This window comes from Macadamia integrifolia, chromosome 2, assembly GCF_013358625.1.
Source record: "Macadamia integrifolia cultivar HAES 741 chromosome 2, SCU_Mint_v3, whole genome shotgun sequence".
Taxonomy (NCBI): Eukaryota; Viridiplantae; Streptophyta; class Magnoliopsida; order Proteales; family Proteaceae; genus Macadamia; species Macadamia integrifolia.
In genome coordinates this window covers 38,563,853-38,580,562 of record NC_056558.1, presented here as the reverse complement: position 1 = coordinate 38,580,562, position 16,710 = coordinate 38,563,853, and the positions used below count along the sequence as shown (strand labels likewise).

Here is a 16,710-nt window from a genome sequence, read left to right as displayed (position 1 = left end):
CCCCCCCCCCCCCCCAAAAAAAATAAATAAATAAAAGAAAAAACTTTCTACAAATCCAAGCTTAATTATGCATAATTTGGTGCATATTGGAGGAAATTCTAGTTGAGTCAATCCAGAACGTTAGCACAAATTAAAATTTAAAAAAAAAAATTAAATCAAATAAAAAAATCTCATATACAAGGGAATTGAATAAACCAAATTCAAGTCAGAGCCCAATTCATGGAAACCATAGCATACGAGAAACTATGAATCGATACCCAAGACCAATCGCCTTTCATAAATAGAAATCAAATGACCTTAGATGTAAGAAAACATAACAGAAGCAGATAAAATAAAGTCAATTACAAATACGAAGATAACAAAAGTAACAATATCTGATCGGTGACCACTGAACATACCTCATTCAACTTGTCTAACGTTGCTAGAGCATTGGTTTCCTGTTTAGGTTTGCCAAACATCCGCGTAAACATGATTGATCACCTGAGAAGAACTTCCTACTCTGCAGCCAACCAAAAAAAGCATAGAACTATCAATCAAAGCCCTAACCTAGCTACAACCGAATTGCATGATCTTATCCGACGATCTGCCTACAAAATGTCACACCAAAAAATAAAAATAAAAATCTAATCCAAAATTTAAAGGACAAACAGATGCAAACCTTTAAATCAAAAATCTATGATGAGTTCTGAAGAACAGCGATCGGAAATTAATTTCGTCTAAGAGTCACAGGTAAAAGGGGTTGGGACAAAATCGTCGTCGATCTGGGGGGAGTCTCGACTCTCGACAGCAGACCGAATCCGCGTAGGATTTGCAAAATAAAGCGAAACCGGAGCGAAATTGGATAGATTTTGGAGCCCCTCTCACACTACTTCCATATTTTTATTTTTATTTTTTCTAGAGGGTGAACCACCGTATGCGAGAATTAAGACCGCCCAGATTGTTTTTGGATTGGAAGTAACGTATCGTTGGGACCAACATTTATTCTGATCATACGATTCCACAAACTGTCCTTTCACTTTAACGCCTTTAGATTAGCTGACAAGTGGATGCGATGAGCTCTTTACCTGAGAAAAAAAAAGGCAAATTTACTTAATTACCCACAATTGAGTTTGTCTTTACAAAAATACCCAAGTTATATCTCGTTTAACGGACTTATATAAAATAAGTTTGTGTATTACAAAAATACCCAGAAGAGTTCTCACCATACGCCTTCCAATGTATGCCTTAGAATTTGACACTTTTACCCCTAACAAACTCATTCACCGAGGGTGGAATTGGGACGCAAACCATAAATGGGATGAACTTGAGTTATAAAACCAGTGTTTCTTATTCTTTATGAAAACTTTTTTTTTTATTGGGACTTCGATGATCTCCTCTTCCTCTCTAGTGTGCAGTTGCACCGACACTTGCTAGTAGTGTTATCTTTCCTTTTATATTATATAAAAGAGAGAGGAGAGGAGTTTGTGTACCCTTGGTTCAAAAAACCTTTTCCCTTATAATATGAGAGAGTGAATCCTATCCGAGAACGAAAGATATAAAACCAAGTGACAGCCAATGAATATCTGCCTATTGGTTCAATCAATAGGGGTAGGGTTGTTTTTTCAAAGGAATGAAAGATATATAGAAAACCATAGAGGGGGTGTTAGCGGAGGCTATAGCCCTAGACATGAAACATCTCATATTATATTCAAGGAAAATGATGCCATGCCTTCTCTCTCCTCCCGTTCATGTGAACCTCTCTATACCACGAAGCACTTTCCCTCTTGTGTCTGATGACTTAGTATGGAAAATGACAATCTACATGGATAATGTAAGGATACCATCAATTCAACATTGATATTTGAAATCATGCTCCATGTTATATAAAAAGGGGTGCATAGTCACATGGTGCTCCAAATTATATAGAAAAAAAGCAGGTGGGGGAGAAGTTTTGTGCATAATTGCATATGATGCTTGATTATACACACAACTTTCAGATGAGTTGAGAGAGTGCATCATAGGCCTCATGCCTCATTCAATGGTTGTGAATGACCGTGCATATGTGCGTGAAATCTTTTGCTAAAAAAGATAAGTATCAGAGGAAACAAGCACTGTGTAGAGACTCAGTAATAGAAAAAAATAAATACTAGACTCAGTATAGAGTATGTTTAGAGATCTCTACACAATGATGTTAACAAAAAAAAAAGGGAGGTGTTTATACTTCCCTGATAAGGAAGCATTTCATTCGTACTCTACCTTATTATAAACCACAGAGAGGCTTCTGGTTTAAGAAACCATTGGGTGGGATGCCTCTGCCTAGGATAGCGGCAATGGGTGGAAGAACTTGCTTGATGGGCCATAATAAAAACTTGGCCCAATAACCTTACCTAGTTAGGCCTTTCCTTGATAGTCTTTTGTAAGATTTTAATATCTTTCTCAAAATACCCTCTTACATCCATCAAAAGCCCCTGATTCAGGAATTTCTCTTCCGCTATGGCTTAAAGAAAATTCGATCTTTATTATTCCCTCATGCCTCTAAGGAGATTTTGAAAGACATAAGAATTTTGATCTAAGGAGGCTCCTTTAAAGTCTACTTTGTTGAATCTAGATCATGTTCATGTACGAGAACAATCTCATACATTGATCTGGTTTGTGGATTTGGAATCTATTAAATGAAGAGAGAGAAAATAGATTCTAAATCTATGGGCAAGGGACATACGAGATTGTTCTCTTACGTGAACCTAATCCGGTCTCCATTTTGTTATATCGTTAACTATTTAGCAAGATCATATTCTTGTTTTAGGCTGTGCTTGGTAGGTGATTCAACATTAGGCTGAAAGGACCATGGCTTAAAATGCCAAACCGGATGTTGGTCTAAAATTGTGGGGCATCCTATAAGTTAAATTCCATTGATATGGTGTCCAACGCATCATGTTAGGATTTTTGCCATTGCCCCAAATTTAGTAGTGGAATTTTCAATCAATGTTATTTCCATATCCAAAAATGAAATAGAGTTAAAATTCACAAAGTCGTAACATGTCAACAAGATTCCAACCTTTTGGTAGAGATGCCACACATGGCAAAGTTAGATTGAATCAATTGTATATGATATATGATGGAATTTAAAACATAATAATTCTTAAATCATAATAAAGGATCTTGCCAATATACTATGAACCATTTCAATACAAGTGGAAAAACGACATACTGTTCACCGTCGATAGTGTGTTATTTCCAGCGGAGCTTGATGCAGCCATTGATGCCGTCCTTGCACGAATGAGAAACCTTCTTCTTCTTCTTGGAGGTAGGTTTCTCCCCTTGGTATTATCTCAATGCATTTCTCTAATGGGTGAGATTAGTACGTTACTGTATAAGGGGGGACCTAGTCTTCTTTAATAACACAATGTCTATCTCCCATTAAGGTAGGTCAATCAATTAGAGAACAAGTCTTCCTTATTTGCAATCAAATTAATATGATGATATCTTTAATAGAATCCAAGATAATTTGCAATCAAATCAAATATTGGATTTTCATAATAGAACACAATCAATGGTCAATTGGGACAAATAAGGAAATAAATCCTACAATATATAGCAGATAATGTTTCCCATATATTTGAAGTATGATGGATGAAGTGGAGAGAGGCATCTGGGGCATTGTGTGGTTGACATATTCTTTTAAAGTTGAAAGAAAAATTTTGTAGAACTATGGCAAGACTAACTATGATGTATGAGGTAGAAAATCGGGTAGTCAATAAGCATAACAATAAATTAGTTGAGCATGGTGGAGATGAGAATGTTGAAATGGATGTGTTAAGAAATAAGAGAAATAGAATAATAAATGACTATATTAGAGATGATTTGGGAGTAACTCGGATTAAAGACAAGCTCTAAGAATGTCATTTAAGGTGGTATGGATGTATTCAACGGAGACATAGGGATATCCCAGTGAAAATGAGTGACCAGATCTAGATAGAAGTAGTAAAAAAAAGTAAGGGTGGGTCTAGAATGACCACAAAGGATGTTGTAAGAAAAGACATGCAGAGGTCAGATCTTGACTTTAGTGTGAACTCAAATAGAGCCGTTTAGAGAAAAAAGATCCATGTTACCGACTTCTTACAAGTGGGATATTCCTATGGTGTATTATTATTATTATTATTATTATTATTATTATTATTATTATTATTATTATTATTATTATTATTATTATTATTATTATTATTATTATTATTATTATTATTGTTATTATTATTATTATTTTAACACATATCCATGTAGTCGACCACATTTAATTGAGAAAAAGCTAAGTTGTTGTTGTTATTGTTGTTGTTGTTGTTATTGTCGTTGTACTCGTATGTGGTGTATAATAAAGATTTCTTTGAAAGTGGATGTAACTACTATTATATATAATAAAGCTTTCATTTAACGAAAGTAAACTTGAGCTACCTCACAATTCAAAATCTATGTTTTGGTTGCCTCATGTTCCATAAATATTATGTTTGGGGTGTTCACCTTTCATAGATGTTATATTTGCCACTATTACTTGCAACCCATGGCTACCCTCAATCCTCTCTTTCCCTATCTAAGTACCTCATCACAACCAAGTAGTGTTGTGTCTCGTTGCATATCAAACCCCACCAATCTTTACAAGGTTGGGACCTAAAAAACCATAATACTAAGCAATTGGGTTTTGGGATTCAAGATTTCGTTAGGATCTATCCTAAGTATATTTGGGTACCCAGAAGGCAATGATGCTGGAGATTTGGTATTGCATGAATCCATGGTTCTTAAAGAGGTGAAGACAGAGTTTGCTTTGGCTATGGTTTTGATCTCACTAAAACCATTGAACTTGAACTCAAAACTAACCAAACTAAAAGGAACTCATATTGATCAACCCAAAATGACCTACATATTAAAACCCCAATTAGACGAAAAATCGAGAGGCAATGTTTATCTTAGTCAAAAATATAACCTTCAGAAGAGAGGTGAAATGAGACCCTCGAGTGGCAGCATTGACAATAGGGGTGAAACAGGGTTGGGTTGGGTCGGCTTTTCTTAAATCAGTCCAACCCTGGGTCCCCAAAACTCAACCTAGGCCCAACCCAACCTTATCGGGCCCATGCCTAGGCCCAACCTTGCCCCGTTCATGCCAACCCAACCCAGCCCTAATTAATCTGATCGGGCATGTTTGACCCTGATTTTTGCCAAGGTCGGCAAACCCTAATTGACCTTGTTTTTGACATTTGTGTTCTATACATAAAAAATAAAAATAATAATAAGAAATAAATAAATTAATACCAATAAATCAAATGATTAACGCACAATTAAAATTATAAAGTGCAACACAATAATAGATGTTTAGGACACTTGACCATTAGAATCAATGACCTATATTTCATTATTCTAAATAAAATGATAGGATAACAACCCTAAATTATATTATATAAATTAGAGTTAGAATCAGAGCCGGGTTGGGCCTAGGCCTCAATCCAAGCCCCACCCAACCCTGACCTAGGGTTAGTGTCTTTCACCCCTAACCTACCCTCAGAGTCAGAATTCTTAGCCCAAGCCATGTTCAAGCTCAGGACGGGCCATGGCGGGTTCTAGTCATCAGGGTCAAACTTACATCACTAATTGACAATGGTCAAAGGGCAAACAGGAAGATGAAGTGGTTGCTTTTGATGCAAAAGTTGTTGTCATTGTAGAAGCATGCAGTTGGAAATAATGACATCATTCCTCTCCATGATGGAGAGAAATTGATTATCACACACAAAATAATGATGCCATTTCTCTCTGGGAAGGAAATAAATTGAATATCTCTCTCTCTCTCTCTCTCTCACACACACACACACACACACAATGAGAGAGGAAGAAGTAGCACACAATGATAGGTACACAAGGGGTAGGGGCAATTGCAGGTAGTGGTAGTAGGGGCAACATAGGAACTGTTTTGAGATGATGGTATGGCAAAGTTACAAATATGAAAACAAGTACCCTAAACAAAACTTTTGAAATATGAGGCATCGAGACAATCTTTAAATCTTAGGTACCTCAAGTGTAATTAACCCTCTCTCTCTCCTTTATTTTTTTTTTTTAGGCAAAAAGTTGTCTCCACGGTTGTGCACAGTCACGCATGGAATTATCGGATGTAATTGAGAGGGTGCACCATATACACTCATCCCCACTCAATGGCTTTGTGTATGGTCATGCACCATACAATTATACATGACTATGCACAAAAACCCTTCCCCTTTTTTAATATTCCAATATGGCTTTGTTCATATGGGTGCCACGTGTTTTGGGAAGTGCTTTTTATTAGGAGGGATATTTGACAACTAAACTATAGTCCAATTATGATAAGTTAGTAGCATACAAATATGACACCATTTGGAGAAGTGACAAATTAATAAGTTTATATTGGAAGGAAAAAATAAGAATACGCCATCATAATGCAGATTCCAAACTTATGCCTTCTCAGATATATCCTTGGGATTAACATTGACACACTCTATCCTATTATGACACGTAGTCCATATGGATGATACCATTCTCTAAACCCTCATTGGTGTAGCATATAAATTCTTTCTTACATTGGCGTCATGGGAAACACTCTTCCAATAAATTTTGGAATGACTGGTAAACATGTTAAAAAAATGATATATGGTGGGAAATAATGATAGAAAATATAGTTGGCTTTGGTTTTGAAATTTAATAAAAATATAAAAGGTTTCTAAGGGGGAGTGTGGCCCCTGTGTGTAGACACATAGGGGTGAAATGACTGACCAACCCCCATGAAATGGAAAATGACATCTCTATAAATGCTTTCTCATGCGCTTTCATTGGCCCTCACGCATGCGCATGAGCCACACTCCTCCCCCCCTCTCCACAGGAAATACTTCCCTTTTAATAGACTATCAATTTATGTGACATACCATCTATCCAATTGTTGTCTTTCCACATTAATTAGCTTTACCTTGACGTGATGGGTAGAATTTTTCTTGATATTTCAAATATCTTTCATGAGGCTTTTTATTACATTTAAAATTTATAAACCCATTGTTAATGATTTATGAATAAGCTCTAGGTATTAAAAAAAAAAAAAAAATGAAAACCACAGTTGGTGAAAAGTTATAATTTTACCTTTTTTCCATTTTCAATACAATACAATTATTTTTCTCAATGAAAATGAGGTTTGTGTAGTAAAAAGATGCATAAGATGTCAATTATTAATATAACGATAAGTTACATTAGGGGGTAAATACAAATCTATTTATTATCAATTCACCACTTTGATTACAACAAAAGAAGTACACACCGTAGCCAACTAGAAACCTATAAGGACCACTTGGCCATACTTATTACTAAATACTAACATACTTACTATTATATCATAAATGTGGGGTAGGAGGGTCAAACTAATATCAGAAAGATGGAGTTTGAGGGTTGAACTAGCATCTTTGTTGGACTTGCTAGAGCACAAGTGCCTAGCTGTCTGGTAAAAAAAAAAGATACACTTAAATATCTGTAGTGACGAGTGGTGGAGAGATTCTTTCAATATACTATTCACTCATGCAATCATTCCATAAAAAAAAAAAAAACCTGCCCGAGCTCGGCCTTATTTGGTATCATTTTTCTTTTTGATTTTGTCCTATTTAACAAAAATTATTAATGACAACCCTTTTTCATCAAAACATAAAAAATGGTTCAGTACATACCAGACATAATAAAGTATAGAATGAGAAATATGTTTAGTATTTTACCAACAAAAAAAGAAATACGTTTGGTATCCCTATATGCAAAATGGTTTTTTTATAAATTGATTAGGAAATGACCCCTTCACCCATCTTCCTTCAACTTCTTTTTCACAAGATGGACAACAACATGCAAAGAACTTGGGAGATAAGAGGTCTTCAAAGTTCATACAGAAAACCCAAAAAAAGAGATTTAAAATCAACCATATAATTGAAATCGACATGATCTAATTTCCTGCAGGTGAGCCTCTGAACCACCTTGGAGTGCAAAAGCCTCCTCTTACTCCTGCACATGAAGAAATAATGGATCGAAATAGAGGTCTGCAATCAAGATCTAAATCAAATTTGAAAAGCATATCTGATCGACCACCATTGAAGACGAGATTGGGGGCTTTCTCGTTGTTCTCGGAGACGAACTCCTGCAACAACGGCAGCAGGGTCATAATTCTGGGGGGAGGAGGTGCTAGTGCTGGTGGTGGCGGACTCAATAAGAAGAAAAGAGGGAGAAAGAGAGAGAGAGAGAGAGAGAGAGAGGGAGAGAGAGAGAGAGAGAGAGAGAGAGAGAGAGAGAGAGAGAGAGAGAGAGAGAGATATCGGATCGGGCTCGTCTCCAATGACTGACGCTCCAACTAGTGACCAATGACTCCTCCTAACACGACATTTATTTTGCAATGAATCCAACAACTTATATTAATTCGACCCATCTCTCCCACATCATGCTGAAACCGCTTGGAGAGAATTGCTGAAACCCAATCCATCAATTCTCAGACTCTTCTAATATATTTTTTCTCATTCGATAGTCTAAACATGCATCTGGTTTAGGATTCAGCAAAAGAAAGATAAAACCAAAGAATTTGCTAGGATTCCAGGAGTATTTTGTTCATTCGCCACAATTCAACTACTTCCGTCTGAAGATTCTTATGTCAAGCCGTTGAATTTCCTAGCTATTCTCGTTTGGATGATTCTAGTTGGATCTCCAAAATCGATGACAAAGATGCCAATTGCTCAGAAAAGCTTGGGTTTTCAGCTTCTAGCAAACGAACTCGCTGAACAAGACTCTAAGCACAGGGATCACACAAAGGCAGCAATGGGGTAATCATAGGCAAACACAATAGGGCACAACAAATTTGTGGGAAGAGAAAATGTGGGAAGCATACCTTGTCCTTCGATTGAGCATCAAATTTTGGAACAGTAGTATAGATCCTCTTTGATTGAGCAGAGGATGAAGCTTGGTTGGGACTTCTTCAAAAACCCTAACAGTCTCCAATGATTCTCTTCAATGTAATGGAGATAGTGTAATTGTTAGGGTTTCAAATGGTAGAGAGAGGGGTTAGAAGGAAGGATTGATGGATCGGGTTTCAATAGGATGTGGGAGAGATGGGTTGAATTAATATAAGCCGTTGGATTCATTGCAGGACAAATGTCGTGTTAAGAGGAGTTGTTGGATGCTAGTTGGAGCGTCAGTCGTTGGAGACAAGCCTAATCCTGATATATCTATTGTGGATCACTTTACAATTTTGACCTTGAAATTGATCGGTTGCAACACGTGGATATTAAAGTTCTTCGCAAAAATAGTTGAAAACCATTTTTCCGCGAAAAACCATAAATAAGTCTCAAGTCTCAACCAGTTTTTTATTTTTGTGTGCTTGTGTTTATTTTTTGGGAAATTTACAGTGCCACCCCCTATAGAATGCCACTAATATAAGAATACCACCTCTGTTTCACCAAATTAGACTCATACCCCCTATCGTCAAATACTGTTAAGTGCTGCTATGAAATGATGCTTTAGCCCTTATGAGTAAAACATTGATATGTAACCCATTTTCATTATCCAAGAAATACCCCTCCCTTTACCATTTTACCATTTCATTCTCCTTCTCTCCTTCTCTCCATACTTGTGACTTGAGATTCAGACGAGTTCCAGCTGAGTACTGCTAGTTCCGTCATCGGCGAGTACTGCTCCTTTCGTGTCCAGCGATAAGTGTTCTTCCCATCACTGCAATCTTAGGTTGCCGACGAGTCCCTTAGATTTTGAGGCAAATCAATTTGTGGGTTGTATCAAAATTTGATCAATACCTTCCTAGATGGTGTTACGAAGTATATCATAAGCAACGGGAAACAAAATATCTCAATTATCCTTATCTCTGTTTCTATTTTTGCTTTCTGTTGACTCTCCCATGCCTGAATTTTGGTCTCTTCACACTTATATCTGAAAGTTTAAGAATTCATTTGTCAAGAATCAAAGCAAGAAGATGTGATTGGAAAAAAAAAAACAGAACTGTGATTATATTACGATTAGCCCTTCTCAGGACCTTAAGGAACAGAACATAAAGTTCAAATGGCCCTAAGTTATTGGCTTTTCGCTTTTTAATGCAGCTTGGAAAAGAAAGACAAACCTAGCTATGTGTTTTGTTTTTTTTGGCTTCCTCCGATGCAACTGCAGGGTTTTCATATTTGATTTTAATATGTTCCTCCGCATCATTGTGTTCAACTGAAGGAGCATTCTTTTCCGTCTTATATTTACTTGCCCAAGCAGTAATGTTCATCTTTCCAAGTTTTAAACTCTTTTGCTTCCAAGTTCTTTTGATTTTAAAATCGTTGCTTCTTTGGGAGTTTTAGTGAATGCCTGTAGAGAATAATTGCAGGGGGTTACGATTGAGAGTCGTTGTTGGTTGCCGCAAGTTTCTGCTGGTTGCCGCTGTTGTCGTGATCTCCTATGCTCTAAACGATCGTCTGTGGTCCAAATCTATCGATTTGGGAGAAAGGTAAGTTATGTCTCTATTTGGGGACTAAAGCTATCGATTTGGGAGAAATGTATAATAACTTATTACATGAGAATTTTAGCTACTTCATATTTAGTAAGAGTATTTTGGTATTTAAAATAAAATATAGTATCTGGCATCAGCATATGTGGTATATTCCTTAACAATGACTGATGATATGGGGTCTAAGTTTAATTTGGTGAAACATAGGGGATGTTCTTATAATAGTGACATTTTCTAGAGGGTGGCTTTGTATATATATATATATATATTTTTTTTTTAATAAATAAAAATAAGCACCATAAATTATACCAAACACAACAAATTATTTTTATGAGTAAAAGTAAAAACGAAATATGATACCAAAGAGGGCCTCAGATCCCATACTCTTTCAACGGTTGAGATATTTACAGTGATCAAATCATGCGGCAGGAAAAATGTACGGATGGATATTGGACACCATCAGAATAAAATATGCTCGCGAGAGTGCCGGTCCGCCGATCTGCCCACCCCACCCTGATTAGCGTTAGACGGTAACAAGGCTATCCCAATACATTCCAAACTGCCAAGTACTCTCTAGTTTCCATTCCTCCACCGGACAAGATTGAAAAGCTGTCCCTCTACGTTTCCATTTGCAGACCTCGGATCTGAACTCTGAAGCTCTTGGTGCTTTTCAAGAATCCACACCAAAGTACTATGTTCTTCTCACCTTGTGTGTGTGGGTTTTGTGTTTTGTGTGTATTTTATTCCGAAATTATTGATGGAATTCAACATGATTTCTCCGCTGAATATTGGAATCGACAGATCTAGGTAGATCATCTATTTCGGACTGAGTTTGATTGAATCTTTCTGTATCGTCTCATCTTGCAGATTCAGAGATGGATTTCATGAAGGTTTTTGATCAGACAGTCCGAGAAATGTAAGCTGTCATTTATATATGCGTTTCGGACATTTCGATCGAAGTTGATCTATGCATTTTTGAATGAAACAAAGTAATGTTGATTTTGATCCTCTCTTTTTGTGTCTTTTTTTTTTTGGTTTCCAATTTTCTGCAGAAAGAGGGAGGTGAACATTAAAGTCCTCAAGGTTCCTGAGATGGAACAGAAGGTAAGCTGCCGAATGAAAATGCCCAAGTAGCACCATGTTTGTACAGTTGTATGCATCTCTTTTGCTTCTTCAGAAATTAGATATTGATATGCATCCTGAGCTGTAGAATGAAATTTTCATTTACTTTCAATGTGTGATTATGGTAGGTCTTACTTATTTGGATCTTAAGTTACTTGCCCAACGGGATTTTACTTCGTTATGGATCCGCACATGGTAGGCACACTTCTTAGTTGAACAAGACTTTTCTTTGATGTCAAGCATTAGGCATATCATCTAGTGAACGAATCGTATAAATAATTAATTCATTGAAATTTCTGGCAAATGGGTAATTCAAATGATGACCAAGTGACTAAGTGTCTCCTCACGTCATCATCAATGCCATGCCCAATTCCATGATTTCATTGTGTATCGGTGCCCATGGGTGTAGAACAGTATCAGTAGTTAACTTACTGGTACTTATCTTTTTCATTTAATATTTAAACGGATCTGATAGGCATCTGCATAGAAGCACGAAGAAAAGCAAGGAGGGGAGGCTGAACATCAAAGAGAAATGTGCTGATGCAGATATTTACAATTCAACTAAGCCAGTGCAATACATTGTCAATCTTTAATTTCAGATGATAAAGTGAATGTTAAATGCACACATCAATGATGGATTTGAATCTCAAAGGCGGTTTTCCTGTGAGGAAGAAGACAGCACTTGTCATATGAAATAGGGGAAAGGTGAGCATGTGGAAAAACTATCAGTATGGTGAAGAAAAATTATGTGAAGGAAGTATGGACATTGAAAACTAATGGATATTTTCTTCCAATCTGAGATCTTTCTTATATGACTATAATTAGAAACATTTTCCTTAAGATGTTATAGAAGGGTCCAGGTTCCCCCTGGTGCAAATCTTTAGATTGGGAGATTGCTCATGAGAAGCTTATGACCAGTGGCCCACTATGGTTCCCCCTTCCTCATGATTAAGGAAGATGGGCCATCTATTCCTTTTCTGCTCTTTTGCTTAACTGGTTTGATCACAGTTTTTTATATTTCCTGATATCAATTGCGAGACTACCGAAGATGTCATGAACTATTATCATCTTGGCAGTTAGCCCTTTTCTGCAAGGAGTGCAAGCTTTTTGCGTAAGAGCATTGATGGCAGTATTTTGGCATTTATGGGAGGAGTCTAGTGCTTGGTTATTCCAGGACTTATTAAGAAAGGTTCATTCAGTTGTTCATGGAACCACTACCAAGTTACTTATTTCCTGGCTGTTATGGGTAGCTTTAGGGACATCAATCTTTGGTTCCCCCATGGGGTTGGGTCCCTCATTCAATGCCAAATCTGCAACTGTTACTATTGTTGTGTAGTCCCCAACCCCCTCTCCACAGTTGTTTTTGGTTGCTAAGCTAAATGTTGATGTGCACACTCTTGGCAACTTGGGGCCATCCGATGTTGGTTGTTTGGCAATGTTTTGAAGGGGAAGTTGTGCTTGAATTTTTCTAGCCTGATAGATGATGGTGATTCAACGAGGGCAGGGACACTTGCATCATCTTTTAGATCGGTCTATATTCATACAGGAGAGCCTACTGGTCCCCACCAAAGAGGGAAAAGAGACAAGACTTTCTACAGTTTACAAGAACAGAAATAAAAGCTCCAAATTGGCTCAGGCGAGAGGGTGGGGGGTGCAGAAAGTACCTTGATTACAACCATATGGAAGTCCCTCAAGCCAATTCAGGACCTGTTGGTAGACTTTGTTAATCTAGTACTGGAGAAGCTACCAGATACACTTCCACCAATGCGTGACATTCAGCACGCCATCAATTTGGTATCGAGATCAGTACTTCCAGATTTCCCAACATACATGATGAGCCCCACAGAGCACACAAAGATGAAGACACATGTGGACGAGCTATCGAAGAAGGGCTTCATATAGGAGAGCCTTAGACCTAAGTCTATCATCTCTTTTTCCTCTTTAGTAACGGATCAGACTATAATACAGTACATGTTTAATATGTGTTTAATACAGTCGATTTATATGCAAAAATACGGTTATATATTTACATATTTTTGGGATTTCAAGTCAAGGAGGGCTTAAATAATAATTAAGGAAGAAAAAGTAAGTCAGACAACACCCCCTTTCCCCATTTCTTGTCTCATGATTCCCTTCCACAGCACCGCTTCGTAACTTTTAAGCTCCTCCTTCCCAACAATGCCATCTTCTTTCCTCCCAAGCCCTAATATGAAGTTCAAAACCCACTTCGCCAAAGTCACTCTAGTTTTTCTTCTCCTTCCATCTTCTTTAATCTGCAATGAAGATGGGAGTTCTTCAATGTGGACTGAGAGATATGGGAAATATCTGAGACCACTACTCTTCTTCTTCCATCTTCTTTATTCTGCAACTTGGGAAATATCTGAGACCAACGGCTATGGTAGGAGACTAGGAGTTTCTCCATGGGCGTTTCAAAAGCTTTGGGGTTTATCTGAGACAATTAAGATAGGAGTTCTTTCCTTTCTTTACTTTTGTTGGTGTTTGAAGAAGCGTCAATGCAGACAATGAAGGAAGAAATCCCTCCAGCCCTCGGCTCTCCTGAAATGAAATGTATTTTATGGTAAAATACGGATTAATTGCTTTCTATACTCGTTTAATAAGGCTAGCAATGAAATCCATGGATTTTTTGGTATCTGTGGAAAAAATTCTGTTATCATTTGTATGTTCGGATATGCGTATAATACACGAACTAACTAACTATGGGCCTGACTAGTGGCCTATCTTCCTCTGTCTCTGTGTATACCCTTAGTTCTGCATCAATTGGTGTCTTAACGAGTTCAATGTGTACTGGTTCATATGCATTGATGATTGATGTGAGTTTGTAAGAGCATAAATTTAAGGGAAAAGTATCCGCACAATGGCATTTTGCCGATTGCATCGTATGCCAACATACAAAAAACAGTGGGGCCCTCTCTCTCTCTCTCCCCCCTCCAAAACCCCCCTATCGATGATTCATACCCTTCATTTTGCCAGATTAGTACTCAGGCGTTGGAGAGAGCCCTCTCCCAATTTTTGATAGTCCTTGCTGTCATGCTGGCCACTTTACAGTCAAATAAGATCTGATATCCAATAAATGCAACGTTTCTTGTAATGAAGTATGGGGAATGATTCCAAATTTTTGTAATTTCAGTTTTCATATTGCATATACATGCTGGTATCCATTGAAATAGACCTATCTTGATTTGGAAAATATGTTTATGCAAGTTTATGGCAATTCAACCAACAAAGAACCTGTGCATGCACGTATCATCTTTGATTCATAGACTTTGGATTGTGCTTGTGTTTGTGAAACGTTTAACTGCTACACGGTTAGTTTTGGGGTCTAGAGTCAATTATTAACAGTTTGAATATTGGTTACTTTGCTGTTCTATATGAGCTTCTTGTTCTTAACTCTTTATTTCTATTTACTCCACAATGAGCTTTGGATAATGGACTGCCCATGAGGAAATATATCATATGTGAACCCTTTGTTATTTTATTTTTATTTTTCTTAGTGGTCTCTGGGTATTGCCTCATGCCATAGTCGTATGACTAACTAAGCAATAATTGGAACACTTTAACAGATAGGAATTGATGGTAGGTTTGTGTGGGTCTGGCAACTCCTTTTCTTATGCTCTGTTGTGTTTTATCAGTCCCATAGGTAATCGTGTTTTCACCGGGACAAAGTTGCAATACTAGTTCTTCTCATTAAATTACCATATTTGTCTTGATAAAGTGTATTGTCTTGTCTCAACTCTTTTCGTTACACATCAGGTTCTGGATGCTACCGACAGTGAACCCTGGGGTCCCCATGGAACCGCTTTAGCAGAGATAGCACAGGCCACCAAAAAATTGTATGACTTAAGTATTTCGTTGAGTACCATTCTGTGCCTATTTTATCTTACTTTTTCACTGATATATTTTTCTGGAATGGATGATTTGTTTGTATGCATGATTGTTATGCCACCATGCAGCACTGAGTGCCAGATGGTTATGAATGTACTCTGGACAAGATTGACCGATACTGGTCGAAACTGGCGTCATGTGTATAAGGTAGCAAAATACTATTCATGTTATGTTGCATGTTTTTAATATTCAATTATCAGATTCCTCACATTTCAGCTTCTCTATCCATTTTTCTTACCTACCTTGATCTTGTTATTCTTATATTGCTGATATCCATGAAAACTTCTTCCTTTTTCAGGCATTGACTGTTATAGAATACTTGGTAGCACATGGATCTGAGCGGGCACTGGATGACATAACAGAACATACTTTTCAAATCTCAGTATGGATCTTCTCTGCTACTTGAGTTTTTGTGTAATTTTATTTTGCACCTAATTAATGATATGCCGCCGATGAGGTCCTGTTAAAACCTGTTTCTCTGATTTGCTTTATATTGGTAAAGTCACTCTCAGGTTTTGAATATGTTGAACCTAATGGGAAAGATATGGGAATCAATGTCAGAAAGAAAGCTGAAAACCTGTTGGCCCTTTTGAATAATAAGGATAAAATACAAGGAGTTAGAGAAAAAGCTGCTGCAAATCGTGATAAGTGAGTTCATGCTTCATATTTTGCGATTATTAGTTTTACTTGAGCTTCCTTGTCTGATACATACTTTCAGTGTCGATAATTAACGACATAGTTGCATCTGTTCAGGTATATTGGACTTTCATCATCTGGGATAACATATAAGTCAGGTTCAGCCTCATATGGTAGCTACGGTAGCGGCAGTGGCCAGTATAATGACCGATATGGAGGTATAGGTGGCACAAAAGAGGGTGACATGTTCAAGAGTAGTTACAAAGTTGGGGACCGTTTTGAAGATGAAGAGTTCCGCAAAGATAGCCATGGTACAGAACGTAGAGGGATTGATAGTGAGGATGAAGGGAACAATGTAAAGAAGGGGTCTGCAAGTTATGGCAGGTTAATACAGTCTTGTTCCTTCACAACAATGATGGCCACTTGTTTTCCTGTACATTTGGTCAACGTGGGTTATAAACCATTCATTCACAGTGTTTCCTTACTTGTTTCTTGTGCTATTTTTAATAACTTCACCTTTGATTGCTCTGAACTACCCTATTTTTAATACTTGT

The 16,710-nt window shown here is 37.3% G+C and overlaps 2 protein-coding genes across 2 annotated transcripts in view; one reads left to right on the top strand and one right to left on the bottom strand.

Annotated features, from left to right (window-relative positions):
• LOC122087622 (vacuolar protein sorting-associated protein 32 homolog 2) overlaps positions 1 to 895 on the bottom strand; it is a 7,954-nt gene extending 7,059 nt beyond the window's left edge. Inside the window, exons 1-2 of the mRNA XM_042656821.1 lie at positions 659 to 895; positions 399 to 499 (exon numbers count right to left, since the gene is read on the bottom strand). Of these exons, the coding sequence (XP_042512755.1) occupies positions 399 to 470 (72 nt within the window). The 5' untranslated portion in view covers positions 471 to 499; positions 659 to 895. The remainder of the gene's footprint in view (positions 1 to 398; positions 500 to 658) is intronic.
• A 10,099-nt stretch (positions 896 to 10,994) lies between these two features.
• Positions 10,995 to 16,710, top strand: LOC122071924 (clathrin interactor EPSIN 1-like). The gene is made up of 8 exons (XM_042636408.1): positions 10,995 to 11,183; positions 11,363 to 11,411; positions 11,548 to 11,599; positions 15,389 to 15,468; positions 15,589 to 15,667; positions 15,819 to 15,902; positions 16,023 to 16,168; positions 16,274 to 16,710. The coding sequence occupies exons 2-8, from the start codon at positions 11,371 to 11,373 to the stop codon at positions 16,701 to 16,703; spliced, it is 912 nt and encodes a 303-aa protein (XP_042492342.1). The 5' UTR covers positions 10,995 to 11,183; positions 11,363 to 11,370; the 3' UTR covers positions 16,704 to 16,710.